Genomic DNA, 16,226 nt, shown 5'->3' on the forward strand with positions numbered 1-16,226 from the left:
AGCTCTAAATGACAGGGGACAATTGCTGACACATTTCTTAGTGGATCTGCTAGTTGGAATTAAGGGTGAGCATCTCTGCTGACCACTTTACGAGCTGCTGAGTTGTGGGAAGAAGTTTGCGTACACCACAACTGCCTCCACCAGTGTGTTGTCCTGTCACTGAGGAGGGCTGTGTCTTCAGTGATTACTCAGGAACAGCCTCTTTGACTCATTATTAAAGCTTCAACAGCAAAATAAATTTTGATATCAACTTTGGAAAACCAGAAAACACTCTTTTTGCTTCATTACTTCTCAATGATGAACACTGACATCTGATTCAGACTTCTTCTGCTCCGTTCTCTCATTCACCTGAAGATGCCTTCTGTCTGGTCCCCATTGAGACCCAGGACTTCTTCAGAAAGGCGAGTCTGCACCCACGGCAGCTGGCTGTCTGGATACCGCTCCTTCTGGAGTGCCATCACCTCTTTCAAGGAGGAGCCAAACATGGAGGGACTGAAGATGGCATTCCTGGCATGCCTGATCTCCTCTAGACAAGGCTTTTGTAAGCCCTGGAGAGACACACACACATATTATGCACACATATACACACAAAGAAGTTAAGTAGGGCAGCTTGAGTAGCCTACCTGAAGGATGTGGGTCAAAAATCAGTGTGAAGAGATAACAGTTAAATATTCTGATGTCAGTGTGAGAAACATTGGTCGAGCCACAGGACACACAGCTCATTAATGTGCTGTTACAGGTTAGCAGGTTAACAACACAAAAACACTGGTGTCCAAAAATGACAAATGATTTCAGTCAGTGGCCTACTTAGAATCTGGCACGCCATGATACACAGGCACTGATCCAAGTTGCTGCCTGCTAACACACTCACACACACACAAAATACACATACACTCATCAGAATCAGAATCAGAATCAGAATTTCTTTATTTATCCCTGAAGGGAAATTCTTAAAAAAAGTGTAGTCCAGAGTAAAAGAAAGTAAAAAGAGTCGCGAAAATACAATAAAAACAGTAGAAAACAGTGAAAAAGATCAGGAGGGTCTGTAACAGGCTGCACACGTATCCACGCATGCGCACTCATTCATTATTGTGACATGTAATGCCAAAACGTTGGGCTTTAATGTACTGTTAGACCAGTCTTCGCTCTCCTGGTTTTGGGCTTTCCACAAGATTCAGCCACCAGAGGTCCCACACTAATGTGGTGGGACCTCATCATCATCTCATAACCCTCACTTGGGTTATGAGGCCTGGCTTGCATTCAGTTTTCCTGTTCCTTCCAAAGGTGTTTAATGCAGTTCAGGTCAGAACTCTGTGCAGGTCAGCCAAAGACTGACACAAAGCTATGAAAAACCCTTTTTTAAGAGTTAGCTTTACGTACAAACGCATTGCCATGTTCAAACAGGAAAGATCAAAACACAAACTGTTGACACAAAGTTTGAAGAATAATGTCAGCACTTAGTTTAGCAGGTCTGGCCTGGCTCCATCATAAGCTAGATCACCATATATGTGATTCTCTTCAAGTTGTAACAATGCTTGTAGTGTTTAAAAAGCTCAAATGTGCATAATGATTTCATGTGCATGTATTTCATGTTCAGCTGCTTCTAAAGGTTGCTCACCAGGAAAAATGTTTCAGAGAACTGGATTTCATTCCAAGTGATACTTGCAGTTAACCTGTTCTGATTAATATTTCTTTATTATGTCCACTGCACACAGGACAGTCTAACTACTCATATGCATACATATGTAAATGCAGGAGTGTCAATGAACATGTATATTTGCATTTCTGGACACTACCCATCTGCTACAGGAAATCTTTAGTACAGTACCAAATGTGGATTGATCCTTTATTGAAAATAGGTCCAACTAGTGTACCATTTTCTCCTGTTTGAGCATTGTTTGTTAAAAACAAAGTGTCCACCTGTTTTCTGAAATGAAATGGTAAATAGACTTAACTTCACAGTAATCTGCACTTTTCTCAGTCTGACTAACTGCTCAAAGCGTCTCATAAAATGAGACAATTCATCAATTCGCCCACAGGACACTTTCAGATGTAGGCTGAAGGGGCCATACCTTACAATTAGTGCCTTTTATAAAAATGAAACTTTATATTCGTGAGGTGTTTTTTAAATGTTACCTCTTTAGTGGGAACCAATGGGATTGAGCCACAGACAGCGTAGAGAAATCAGAAAGTATAGAGACGGAACAACACATTGTTCATTGTTATTTTCATTGGTTTGTTAATAATTATACCATTTTACACCAAAATAATCGTGTAAATGCAGTTTTTTTTTAACATGGGGAAAGTCACCGTTTCCCACTGAAGACAAAAGCAAGATACTAGTGGGTTTTTGTCTAGTGGAAAAGAGGTATAAGAAATTTTAGAATAACACATCTTATACTTCAAAGAAATAGAATTTTGACATTTGATCTGATCAGAAATTACAACATTAACACAGAAAGAGACAACGATGCTTACCTTCTTAGCTCCAGTCAGAGCAGCTTTTGTCAGTTTCTTGTAGCAGTATTTAGCATAGCTGCTAATGGCCACTCCTGGAGCAACAGAGGAATGAATGCATATTTATACATGAAGAAATTTTTTGCATATATACTGGTTCAACAGAAATATTTTCAGTTAAATCAAAAAGTTGGAATTTGTTAACATGGATAGGGTCAGAGGTAATATGTTCTGCACACTTCACCAATTCTGTACACAAGTGGAGTCGATGACCCAGAGAGTTTTTTTTTTCATTAAGCCAGATTACAAATTAATCAATCGATCGATTAATCATTAAATCACCCTGTCTAAAACTTCCAGAAATTTCTCAAAGTAGCACTAAAATGTTTACAGTAGCTTACTGACCAAACTTGAGAAAGTACTCAACCCTGCACAATAACCAGTATTGCTGGTTCACTTAAGGTCATAACTTTTTATTTTATTTTGGTCCAATTTCTGAGTCACTCAGCTGCTAAGGTAGTCTGTATTTCACTGTGTCCATCTGTAGGGGGAGAAAAGCACGAGTATAGCTTTATTTATTTATTATCCCAGAGGCCCTGGAGAGATAGTTTATTGACATATAAAAAGATAAATGCCAGATCAGCTTTCCTTTGATTGGCGCTTTCTTATTAGATCAGATCAACTTGTCTTTAACAACATTTTGGCAGGCATTTAAAACTGCGGTTATCAGACCTTTACATAAAAAACCTTCACTTGACCCAGACATCTTAGCAAACTATAGACCGATATCCAGCCTCCCGTTTGTTTCTAAGACACTTGAAAGGGTGGTTGCAGGTCAGTTAACTGATCACCTACACAGGAACAGTCTGTTTGAAGTGTTTCAGTTTGGTTTCAGAGCCCATCACAGCACAGAAACAACACTGGTTAGTCACAAATGACCTCATGGCATCGGGATCACAGGGACAGCACTAGGCTGATTTAAATCATATTTATCAGACAGATATCACGTTGTTCACATTAATGATGTTTCCTCTTCACCTATAAAGGTTAATCACGGTGTTCCACAGGGTTCAGTGCTCGGGCTGATCCTGTTCACCTTATACATGCTCCCTCTAGGAAATATTATTCAGAGAAATGGCATAAAATGTCATTGTTATGCTGATGACACTCAGCTATACTTATCCTTAAAGCCTGAAGAAACAGAGCTGTTAGTCAGACTTCAGGCATGTCTTAAGGACATAAAGGACTGGATGACCTCCAATTTTTTACTATTAAAAAATCGTTATCTTTGGTCAGGACATGTCATTTATCCATCACATTAAACAGACCTCTAAGACCGCCTTCTTTCACCTCCACAATATTGCTAAGATTAGGAGTGTCCTCTCTCAGAGTGATGCTAAAAAACTCTTCCATGCTTTTGTTACTTCTAGGCTGGACTACTGCAACTCACTATTATCAGGATGTCCAAATTACTCCATTAATAGCCTGCAGCTGATCCAGAATGCAGCAGCTAGAGTTTTAACAGGAATCAGTAAAAGGGATCATATTTCCCCCATCTTAGCTTCTCTTCACTGGCTTCCGGTAAAATTCAGAATAGACTTTAAAATTCTCCTACTTACATATAAGGCCCTAAATGGACTAGCCCCATCATACCTGCAGGATCTAATAGTCCCATATATTCCCAATAGATCACTCAGATCACAGAGCGCAGGTTTACTTACAGTTCCCAGAATTTATAAAAGTAGAACGGGAGGACGAGCCTTCAGCTATCAGACACCCCTGCTGTGGAACCAGTTGCCAATCTGGGTTCGACAGGCAGACACCACCTCCACCTTTAAGACCAGACTTAAAACCTTTCTGTTTAGTAAAGCGTATAGTTAGCCTCAAACAAAGTGGGGGCTGGTAGGCATAGTTACAGTCACTTCTTGACAGACAGCCACAGATAGAATAGGTCTGACTAACTGTTAATCTTTAAATCTCTATCATAGCTACACTGCTATCGGCCTATGCTGCCGAGGGACACAAACATGATCCACTGAGCAGTTCCCCCACCATCTCTACTCCCCCACCTCCTCTCCTCTTCTGCCTCTCCCCTCCTCTCCTATCATCAGGTCGACCTATGATCCATTATTTTATGTCACTAACTGTGTGTCCAGTTTTCCCCGTAGCTTTGTGTCTCTCCCTCCCTTTCTTTCTCTCGCTGTATCTTTCTGCAGGTTTCTCTCCATCCAGATCTACATGTTAAACTGCATCTGGCCCTCTGACAAACCCAATGTCTACTGTCAACATCTGCCTATCTTGTAGTCAGAAAAGCCAGTTTTATTAGTTGTTATGTATCGCCCACCTGCTGCTGCTTACTCAGAGTTCCTGTCTGAGTTTTCTGACTTCTTATGTAGTTTAGTGCTCAGTACAGATAAAGTCATTATAGTGGGTGACTTTAACATTCATATGGATGCTGACTCTGACAGTCTTAAGACAGCATTTAGTTCACTCTTAGATTCAATAGGTTTCCTTCAGATAGTAAATGAACCAACAAGCTGCCACAATCACACCCTCGATTCTCACCTATGGCCTAGAAACTAAGAACCTGTTAGTTGTCCCTCAAAACCCTCTCCTTTCAGACCGTTCACTTGTAGTTTTTGAACTAACTCTAGAAGACTTTACAGCACACAACAAAAAGGTCTACTATACCAGATGCCTCTCTGAAGATAGTGTAGACAGATTTAGGGATGCAATCCTATCACAGCTCCCTTCAGCACCATTTACCAGTACAACAGCCCAGCTAGCTATGTGCAGCCCGGCTAGCTCAGTCGGTAGAGCATGAGACTCTTAATCTCAGGGTCGTGGGTTCAAGCCCCACGTTGGGCGGTATAGTTTTGGGGCAGTCGTGGATCAGCGGTTCGATTCCCTGTACCGGTGTCCATGGCTGAGGTACCCTTGAGCAAGGTACCTAACCCCCACTGCTCCCCGGGCGCTGCACACGGTCGCCCACTGCCCCGGGTTTGCTGTGTGTGTGTGCACGTCACTTGGGTGGGTTAAATGCAGAGCACGAATTTCGTTGGAGTGAGTTCCCTCCAATGACAAAATATGTCACTTTCATCTTTCAACAGAGCGAACTGATTTAAACGTTACTCCTGGAGAAATTGATTCTTTTGTCAACAACACTGCAGCCACGTTGCACGCAGTTTTAGATACGGTTGCTCCACTGAAAAAAGGTTAAAAATCATAGGAGGCTAGCTCCTTGGTATAATTCAAATATATGAACACTGAAGCAAACATCAAGACGGATGGAGAGGAAGTGGTACTCCTCGAAATCAGCTGAATCCCAGAGAGCCTGGAAAGACAGTCTATTGGCATACAAAAAGGCCCTTCGTGAAGCCAGAACTGCCTATTATTCAACATTAATAGAGCAAAACAAGAACAACCCACGTTTTCTCTTTAACACTGTAGCCAGGCTGACCAAGAGTCACAGGTCTGTTGAGCCTTGTATTCCTGTAGCTCTTAGTAGTGAAGACTTCATGAGTTTCTTCACCAATAAAATCAACAACATTAGAGAAAAAATCAATAAAGATCTCCCCAGAATAGCTGATATAGTGCCATCTCTAGAAACCTCTTTTAATCCTACTCCATCTCTGGACAGCTTCCTGCCCATAGACCTGGTTCGATTCCCTGTACCGGTGTCCATGGCTGAGGTACCCTTGAGCAAGGTACCTAACCCCTACTGCTCCCCGGGCGCTGCACGCGGTCGCCCACTGCCCCGGGTTTGCTGTGTGTGTGTGCACGTCACTTGGGTTGGTTAAATGCAGAGCACAAATTTCTTTGGAGTGAGTTCCCTCCAATGACAAAATATGTCACTTTCATCATCCATAACAAATACAGTTTTTGTGACACACTGTCATGGACCAAATTGCTGATAAAATTACATTTTGGTTAGGAACCATCCCCTGGAGACCTTGACTATACTTAAAATAAAGTCCGTAGCAATCTGGGCCAATATTTAAAATGAAAACATTGGATGGACAGGTAGATATTCTGAGACCACTACTGTCATAACAAAAACTTGGAACAAGTATGAACAACTTTGTCCCTGTCTTACATAATCCAAATGCATGTATGTAGTTCTTCATTAATGTCAGTAAATAGAGCATGTGCACATTGTGCTCTCACCTTTGGTGTCGTTAAGAGGGTCCATGTGTCGGTAGATGTAGCCCTCCAGGTAGGTATGAAAGCGGGGTGTGGGGGGGAAGAAGGCTAAACAAATGGCCATCAGTTCCCAGCCTCGCTCTAGGCTATCATAACGGAAATTCTCAGTGGTTTGACGACAAAGCTGGATATAGAGCTCATCACGCAGACCCTGGTTACTCCATCCACGAACCACCACCTAACAAAGACAGGCAGAGGGCCAGGTCAGTAATAACTCGAATAACTTCCAAAATAACTTGTTGTTTGCTAATATTATTCATATTTTTTGACATTTACAATTTATACGCAAGGCAAATCATTTTTAAGCTGAAATTTAAAGGTAAAATCAAAAGTAGTCAAAAATGGACAATGACTGCAGAGGGTTAACAGCTGCTGCTGTTATTTATATATATAAAAAAAGGATGTCTGTGCAAATGTGCATGTTCAGTATTTCCTAAATTCAGATTATTTTTTGGCCCATGCCATATTTGTCTTTTGTGTGCATGTGTGCACGTAAACATTTTAGCTCCTACATACAATTTTAAAAATGAGGCCCCTGTTCCCCTCAAGCTGAAGCTTCCCCTCAAAATCACACGGTGAACAAGGACACACAGCTTCACAGTGTGAAGTCTCCTGCACATTTCAGCAATACTGCAGAGAAGAGGAGAGTCAAGTGATCCTGGTTCAGTTCTGTGAAGGCTGCATAACATTTCTATACAGACTCCATACAAGTTATTTTGCAGTGAAGGTGTTGCTTCCATCTAACCTTCGAGTTGTACTGTCACTATGCCTGAAAATGAAGTATCAGGTTCAGACCAAAGATATCATGGAAAAGTAAAATCACCATGGATACTTAGGTAAGATTTAGATGAAGGAGTTATTGAGAATAACCTCTTGTGTGCAAGTGTGTAAAAGAGTTTGAGGAAGGACAGAATGGTGATACAGAGTGCCCACAGACCTCTAGAGCCACAGAAAGGGGGTCTGCCTTGGAGCGACGATCTCCCATGTAGGTCTGGATGAGCTTAAAGATGTCCACGGCTTCCCTCTTCACAGTGCGATCTGTGGTCATAATCATGGGCTTCTTGATGGGCTCGCTGCTCCATGCCAGCATATTGGCAATAGACACCTTTCTTCTGAACAGACCCTGAACACACACAAGGAGGGGAACAACAGAGACGGTTAGAGGACATGGACATTTATGTGGACATTGAGAATGACAGCCTTGATAAATGCAATACACATTTAATTCTTTGTTTATCTCTTTGTTAGACTCAACTTACATAAACCCAATCACTACTTTGATCACACTCTCAACCTCCTTCTGACTCAACCTTGTTTGTCTGATCATTAATTAATAACTTTAGAATTTCTATTAATTGACTACAAGCCACTGGTTAAAAATTCCTACACTAGATGTCTAAATTCAAGGAAGTGATTCCATCAACATTTAGTTCAATTACATGTCTCAATATAACAGACCACTCTTATGCTTACTCCCAAATGCATCATTTGTTGATAGTATTGCAAGTTCTCAGTGAGTGACACTTAACTATGTTGCCTCAGCTATTTGGTCTGCAATGTTTAGGTGTGTCAGCAAACATCCACATGATTGTCAGAACCCAAAGATTCCCTGCAAAACACTGCATTGGAAACAGATGATTAATTTTATTCACTTCATCTGTCAGTGTATATCTAAAAAGTTAATTTCTTACCTCCACTTTTGGTCTATTCTTGATTTATCGCCAAGAATGGTTTATTTGCTTTTGTTAGGCAAACTATTATGATACTGGTGGATGAATTATTTTTGGTTTGTGTAATATTATTAATTCCATAGTTCCTCAATACTAAGCTATTTTTCCCTACACTGCTGTTTCCAAGGTCAAGAATAAGCCTTCAAGCTCTACTGTGTATTATTTTTTTGAGTAGCTAAACCTGATTAGTGATCAGCTGATTGATATTTAGCAGGCTTTTCCACTAACAGTGTTACCCCATGTAAAGACATCAACAGTAACATTTTCATCTCACACACTGTCATTTCATTTGTAAATTCATTAATAAACATATGACACATGAGCCTGAATGTTGAAATTCAATAAAGGAAGTGCTTAGATAAAGGTGTCTTTCACTGCAGTACACTTGCACATAAGACTGAGCTATTTGGAGACCAACACTGTTCCACAACATTTTGGAGACTATTTTAAAAATAGTCTAGGCAGAAAAATTAACTGTAAACATAGAACCACCAAAAAGAATCCTAAAATCACTGAGTGAAAGGTACAATGTGATGTTTATGATATCATGCAAATTGATTAAAAATGAAACAATAATACACAGAAGTACCTGTGTGTGTTTGTTGAAGTGCCTGGATGCCCAGTTCTCAATGTCGGTCTCTGAGGAGGGTTTTCTCAGGGTGAATTCTGGGAAAATGCCACAGCTGGCGCTCGGCATCATATTCCTGGCATTTCGACTGGCCTCAAACTGGGCACAGGCTCCAAGGTCCTCTGACTGACAGGTGAAGAATCAGAGAGAGGAGGGGAAACAGAGAGCGAGAGAGGAAACATTAAAGGTCATTCATTTCCACGCTGCTGCTGCTGCTGCTGCTGCTGCTTCAGCTGCAGCTGCAGAACATTCGGAGTGGATGAGTGCTGAATGTTTCTTTGGTCCTCAGAGGGAGCTGACTGAGATTAATACTGACGTGTTAATAATACGTCAATATCCACAAGGTTATTTCAGTGCAACAAAGAGTCCCTTTATTCTTCAGTACCTTCTGTGAAATACCAATCTAAAGTAACAGGTATGAATCAATAAAAATAATGCAAATTAAGACAGCCATGAACATTAAAAGTTAAGAGTTTGGGTGGGTGATAGGGTGGTGGGTGGTGTCCTTCTGCCCACAGTGGCTACAGGATAAGTACTGCACGAAAGAAAACAATTGCGAAGGAAGTAAATATGACACATAATGTTAACCAGCAACACGTGACTTTTTTTAGCCTGGACTGACTTTGCTGTCTTTAGGCTACAGCTCTCATAAGGTAAAAGACTGAGACCGGAAGCTCATTTCAATAATGTGAAAACATGTTAAGTGTAGTCCAGTTAGTCGTTAATAGCACTTGGTTAATCAACCAGAGTGTGTATTTCCTGAAGAAAATGCATGATAGCTGGAAGATGCTATTGCCACTCCCAGCTGCAGCTGCTGTCATCTGCAAGCTGCTCCTATAGCAGCAATTTTCATTGTTTGTAGCATCACCTACAAGTGAAATTGAATCAATTGGTGCAGGCTTGTTCAGCATCCCCATCTGTACAATTCTGATGAATTTGGTCTCCATGGAATATTCCATTTAAAGAAACAAAATGTAAAAGACAGCTGGGTAATGACAGCCCACTACATACAGTGCAATTACTCTGGAGTTAGAGTGTAATCTTTGGTATTAACAGTGTACCATTACAGTACATACTAATCCATATATGTACATACTGGTGGATGTGAAGTTATAGAATAAGTCAAGTCAACTTTATTTGTATAGCCCATTTTTACAAGCAGTTTGTCTCAAAGGGCTTAACATAACATCAGCAACATCCTCTGCCCTTCGACCCTCACATCGACTAAGGAAAAACTCCGAGAAAAACCTTTAACAGGAAAAAATGGAAGAAACCTCAGGGTGAGCAACAGAGGAGGGATCCCTCACCCAGGACGGGCAGACGTGCAATGGATGAATAAGAGGGCAATATTCTTAATTACTTTTTAATCACAGAGTATGTATGTTCTGCTGAGCTGTAATCTGGACGTTTGGGAGAAATATAGAGAGAAATTATACCGTAGTTTAATTCAATTTCAAAATTTCAAAGTTAATTTATATAGCGTCAGTTCACAACAAAAGTTATCTCATGTCACTTTCCAATTTGAGCAGGTCTAGACCAAACTCTTCAATTAAATTTTATAATACAGAGAACCCAACATTCGACCATGAGCAAGCACTTGGCGACAGTGGCGAGGAAAAACTGCTTTTTAGAAGGCAGAAACCTTGGAGCAGACCCCGGCTCAAGATGGGCGGCCATCTCCCTTGACCGGTTGGGTTGAGAGAGAGAGAAATAGAGGGTGAGGGTGGGGGCAAGAGAAGGAGTAGTAGTAATAGAATTAAAATAAATTATGATTAAACAGTAGTAATCGCAGTGAATTTCGAGGACCGCAGCAGGAGGTCCAACCACGATCCATGAGAACCTGTGAGACGAGAAAGCACAAGGACTCCAGGGAAGAAGTTGAGTTAGTGATATGCATTAATGGGACATGAATGTGTGCAGAAGGAGAGGGAGCGGAAGAAAGAGCTCAGTGCGTCATGGGAGATCCCCAGTAGTCTAAGCCTATAGTAGCATAATTCTAAGCTTTGTCATAACGGAAAGTTTTAAGTCTACTCTTCCGCCTCCAGGAGGGTGTCCGCCTCCTGGACCGAAACCAGAAGATGGTTCCACAGTAGAGGAGCTTGATAACTAAAGGCTCTGGTTTCCAGTCTACTTCTGAAGACTATAAAACCAAAAGTAATCCTGCATCTTGGGAAAGTAAAACTCTGGTGGGATAATAGGATACTATCAACTCTAAGATATGATGGTGCATGACCGTACAAGGCTTTACATGTGAGGAGAACATTTTCTGTCCTGGATCTTACATGCAGCCAATGTAGAGAAGCCAGAACAGGAGAAATATGATCTCTCATGCTGGTTCTTGTGAGTAATCGTGCAGCAGCGTTCTGGATTAGCTGGAGAGTCTTTAGAGACTTACTGGGGCAACCTGATAAAAGGGAGTTACAGTAATCCAGCCTGGAAGTAATAAATGCATGGACTCATTTTTCTGCATCTTTCTGACTCAGAATGTGCCTAATTGTTGCAATATTGCAGAGGTGAAAGAATGTAGTCTTTGAAATGTGTGTTATGTCAGTTAAAGGACATGGCTTGATCAAAAATAACTACATTTTTTAATATTCTTTAACTACTAGGTAACCGATATCCATTAGCTTTTCAGTGGAATTAAACCATGGATCAGATGGCAGGGTAAGAAAAATAAACATTCTGATTTATAGCAAATAGGTTGTGGGTGGGGTAAATAGGAAGCGTTACCACTGCTGGTACGTGTACAACTGAAATTTTAAACTAAAATAAAACCGCTTACCTGGCTCTGTTCAGACTTAATGCTTTATGCATCTTAGCTGGCTCTGTATTTATCTGACTAAGGGTTAATTCACATAAGTACAATGTACATAACATTTCAGTATCCTCAGTCGTTGGAAAACTCAATCCTCTATGTATCTCTTCTATCTGTATTTCATTTACTGGCTCCTCTTTTTCATGCATTTTGTCCATTACTAGTGCTTTCTTTGTGTTCTTTCAAAGGTGAATTCTGTTGAACAGATTACTTCCTTCACCCTCTCAGCTTTAAATTGAAGTGCTGCATTGCTGAATTTCAAAACAACCTATTTTCCTTTTGGCTTTGTGTGCTTTACATCCTTCTTATGTCCTTGGTGCTTCAAAGGACTCAGATATTGGCAAATATCATACCAAAAAGCGTTTATTGGTCATTTAATGTCTGCCTCTTTACTTCATACTTCAACAACTCCAACAGTCTTCTGTAGGTTCTATATACATATAGGTTTATTGTGTCTTCGGCATTCCAAGCATTTCTGATTGTTTCACACATACAGACAGTATACAGTATTTTCTGCTTTAATCAGTGAGTCTACCATGATGACATATTCGAGTGTTCCTTTGATAAGCTACCCAGACACTCTTCCTATTTTCATGTTTAGCACTTGAATCGGAATTGGAATATAATGGTTTCCGTACTATAAACCCTTAGCATCCATGTGCAAGTACTGTAAGCCATTGAATCTATTTCTCTCTCTCTCAACCCAACCGGTCAAGGGAGATGGCCGCCCATCTTGAGCCGGGGTCTGCTCCAAGGTTTCTGCCTTCTAAAAAGCAGTTTTTCCTCGCCACTGTCGCCAAGTGCTTGCTCATGGTCGAATGTTGGGTTCTCTGTATTATAAAATTTAATTGAAGAGTTTGGTCTAGACCTGCTCAAATTGGAAAGAGATAACTTTTGTTGTGAACTGACGCTATATAAATTAACTTTGAAATTTTGAAATTGAATTAAACTACGGTATAATTTCTCTCTATATTTCTCCCAAACGTCCAGATTACAGCTCAGCAGAACATACATACTCTGTGATTAAAAAGTAATTAAGAATATTGCCCTCTTATTCATCCATTGCACATCTGCCCGTCCTGAGTGAGTGATCCCTCCTCTGTTGCTCACCCTGAGGTTTCTTCCATTTTTTCCTGTTAAAGGTTTTTCTCGGAGTTTTTCCTTAGTCGATGTGAGGGTTGAAGGGCAGAGGATGTTGCTGATGTTATGTTAAGCCCTTTGAGACAAACTGCTTGTAAAAATGGGCTATACAAATAAAAAGTTGTCTAGCTCTGCTCCATGGAAACTCAATCGTTAGCTGCTGTAGTTAGTGACTACATTACACAGGGGGCTGTACAAAATAAGCACAGTCCTGGGTACCGGTATATGCCCACAGATCACCACCATTCAGTTCTGGATTCTTATGGGTTCTCCCCAATCAGTGACACCCCCAAAGAGAAAGTGGCTGATTACTGGCAGCTCTAGTTTGAGTTAGCAACACCAGTGACCACAATTAAATGTATTCCTGGAAATTTCTAGGACTGCCTTCTTTCACTTGCAAAATATTGCAAAAATCAGGTATGTCCTGTCTCAAAAAGATGTAGAAAAATAATAATAATCCAAATAATAATTGGATTACTCTTTGTTATCAATGCCTCAATATGACTCTCTAATTGATACAGAATATTCTTCCTCTCCTTGGATCATGGTTGGACTTCCCACTGTGGTCCTGCTTGATGCCCACTGCTACTATTAATATTAGTCATATTTCTATATTCTTATCCTTATTTTTATAAAAATCATGAGATAACTTTTCTTGTGATTTGGTGCAATATCAATAAAACTGATTTGCTACTTCATACTTCTACTCAATTTATAGGGAAATATTGTACTTCTGACTCCTGTATATTTATTTGATTACTTTAGTTGCTGGTTAATTTCCATGTTCAATAAAAAATACAATCAACTAATAAATTAAGATAGAATTATTATATCCCCTGCCTCTCGCCCATAGTCAGCTGGAATAGGCACCAGCCCCCCCACGACCCTGACGGATAAGCGGTATAGAAACTGGATGGATGGATGGATTATTATATCACATTATTATATCACAAATCACAGTATATAAGTATATAAAATATATATAAATAAATCACTGTATCATTGTAATCTCTATTTGTCATTTGATGATCTGTTCTGTACATGTATCTATTTATGGCATTGTCCCAGGAAAGGTATACCTTCTCTATGGCCCATCCCGAGGTTTCTTCCTTTTTTTTCCTTGTTAAAGAGTTTGGCATTTTTTTATTTTGATTTTTGATATTTGCGTATTTTCATAAACTTAGGTAAAATTTTAAATGCAGGTCTTCCACTTAGAGTATTTCATGCTTTACATCAGTAAATGATCTGAGTACTTCTTCTAGTGCAGTGTACCGGTGATTAGAATGAATCACTGTCTCTAAATCTTTGTTGTTCAGATTTTAGTTTGACCCTGCCTTGATACTTTCAGATATCATCCTTATTCTCCTGTTTACCAACTGCTTTACATTCATATAAGAACTGTGTTACTACAGATGTAAATTTGCTACTGCTGGTTCAATTTAAATGTTTTCCACCAGCAAACCAGCAGGAGGTTTTTAATGTGAAGTCCATAGATATAGGACAGTAGATGTGAAGACTTAACATTCTGGTATGGAACCACATGGCAGCCACCTTACATGCATTCCATTCCTAAAGGATTCTTTCTGAAGGGCTGAGGTTTTGAAGAAAGAGTTCTGCAAAGATTCTTAGGAAGACCAAAGAACATCACACCAAGAGCAATAACCATAATAATAAAGATGTGCAGAGCATCCACACTGATGAACTATAATGTTGTTTAAATAGTGGCACCAATCTTGCATCGTGTGCTCCAACTGTGTCAGCAGCTTAGCGGTAGTTAAATTGATATTTATGGCCTCTTACTGCTGTATGTTGAACAGAGGATCAGAAAGAAAACCATGACATTCTTCAAAGACAAGAGGAGTTACAAGAGTTGTTGTCTTCTGAAGACACATTTTATTCATGCTTTCATATGAGCCAACATCAATTTAATGGTATCCTGGTAATTGTGAAAGTGGTCTGATGGTATCCCATCAGTGCCAGAGGCCATTTGGCAGTATGTCTCAGGTAAAATGATGTTTTATATGAGTAATTTGCAGTCTAATACCACATTAACTATAAGCTTTTAGTAAGTTCTATTATATGACATAAGTTTAAAGTTAAGTACATATGGAATCAAGAAATGATTCAGCACTATAAAACAGCACAAATATAATAATTATGAACACAGGCCACCATGTTCTCAACAGATCCAACACAATAAAAACCAAACACCAACAAAAAGTCAGATTTGAATTTTTGAACATACTTGCAAAGTAGCTAGAGTAGGTGGACATGTTAGCAGCATGTGGATAGTTAGCAGAATGGGACGTTAATTGGATGGAATAACCTTCTTGTCCTGAACCTGGCAGGATGCTTTGCTATTGGACTTCTCATCCTGGCGTGGTGGTTTGCTGTTGGACTTTTCATAAATTGCCAAAACGAACACCATATCCAAACATAAGGTGGTTCATAAGTGTACTTGGTACCAGACACAATAGGCCTAGATCATCTTTGTGGTTGTATAATCAGACACTTGGCTATTTGTCTTGACCCTCAGACAGTTTGTTTGCAAATGACTGCATTTTAATTCAAACTGTTTTATTTATATTCTAGACAGTCTTCCGGTGTGGTTTTTGAAATTTACGTTGTATTATGTTATGATGTGTATACACTTTTCAAGGATGTTCTACAAAAAATAACTATATTCTCCAGCAAACAGAGAGAGTGGGAATGCCACACAAGATGTTGTCAGACCTGACTGGGCCATTCGCTGATGGTGTGTGAGTGTGTGCACGTGCTTCAGTAGTGATGGCTGTATCTGGACGGCTGGATCCAGGAAAAACTTCAGCTCAGTCACCATCTAGCCAGTCAAATGCTCTAAGTCATAATACAGATTATACTGCAAACACAGCTCTACAGAAATATTCCAAAATTGTTAAAAAAGGTGGCTTAATGCTTGCATGCTGTCAAATACTAACAGTTCTAGAATTCACATATGGTTTGTAGAATACATTAATAAAGTGACGATGATTTTTAACTTGAGACAGATAATCAAGTAGCCAGATTACTGAAATCACTTTGAAATCAAGTGATGGATATTGATATCCTACAACAAAAGCTCTGGTTTATCAATACTTTGTTAGTAAGTGGTAATTGTGTTTATCATTTCTACCTAATGTACTATCAAAATAATAACAGATCCAGGAACATGACAACTTGACACTGCAATCAGACAGGTTGTAAACTACTAATTTATAATAATCTGGAATTATAC

At 39.8% G+C, this 16,226-nt stretch overlaps 1 protein-coding gene and 1 non-coding gene across 2 annotated transcripts in view; one reads left to right on the top strand and one right to left on the bottom strand.

The window, feature by feature from the left end:
* The window catches only part of arhgap39 (Rho GTPase activating protein 39), a 72,516-nt gene that overhangs the window by 5,951 nt on the left and 50,339 nt on the right, over positions 1–16,226 (bottom strand). Inside the window, exons 4-8 of the mRNA XM_046390946.1 lie at positions 8,980–9,144; positions 7,598–7,783; positions 6,625–6,838; positions 2,479–2,552; positions 349–548 (exon numbers count right to left, since the gene is read on the bottom strand). Coding sequence (XP_046246902.1) covers positions 349–548; positions 2,479–2,552; positions 6,625–6,838; positions 7,598–7,783; positions 8,980–9,144 — 839 coding nt within the window. The remainder of the gene's footprint in view (positions 1–348; positions 549–2,478; positions 2,553–6,624; positions 6,839–7,597; positions 7,784–8,979; positions 9,145–16,226) is intronic.
* Positions 5,253–5,325, top strand: trnak-cuu. The gene has a single exon. It is a non-coding gene; the product is annotated as a tRNA-Lys (tRNA).

Source organism: Scatophagus argus, chromosome 6, assembly GCF_020382885.2.
Source record: "Scatophagus argus isolate fScaArg1 chromosome 6, fScaArg1.pri, whole genome shotgun sequence".
NCBI lineage: Eukaryota > Metazoa > Chordata > Actinopteri > Scatophagidae > Scatophagus > Scatophagus argus.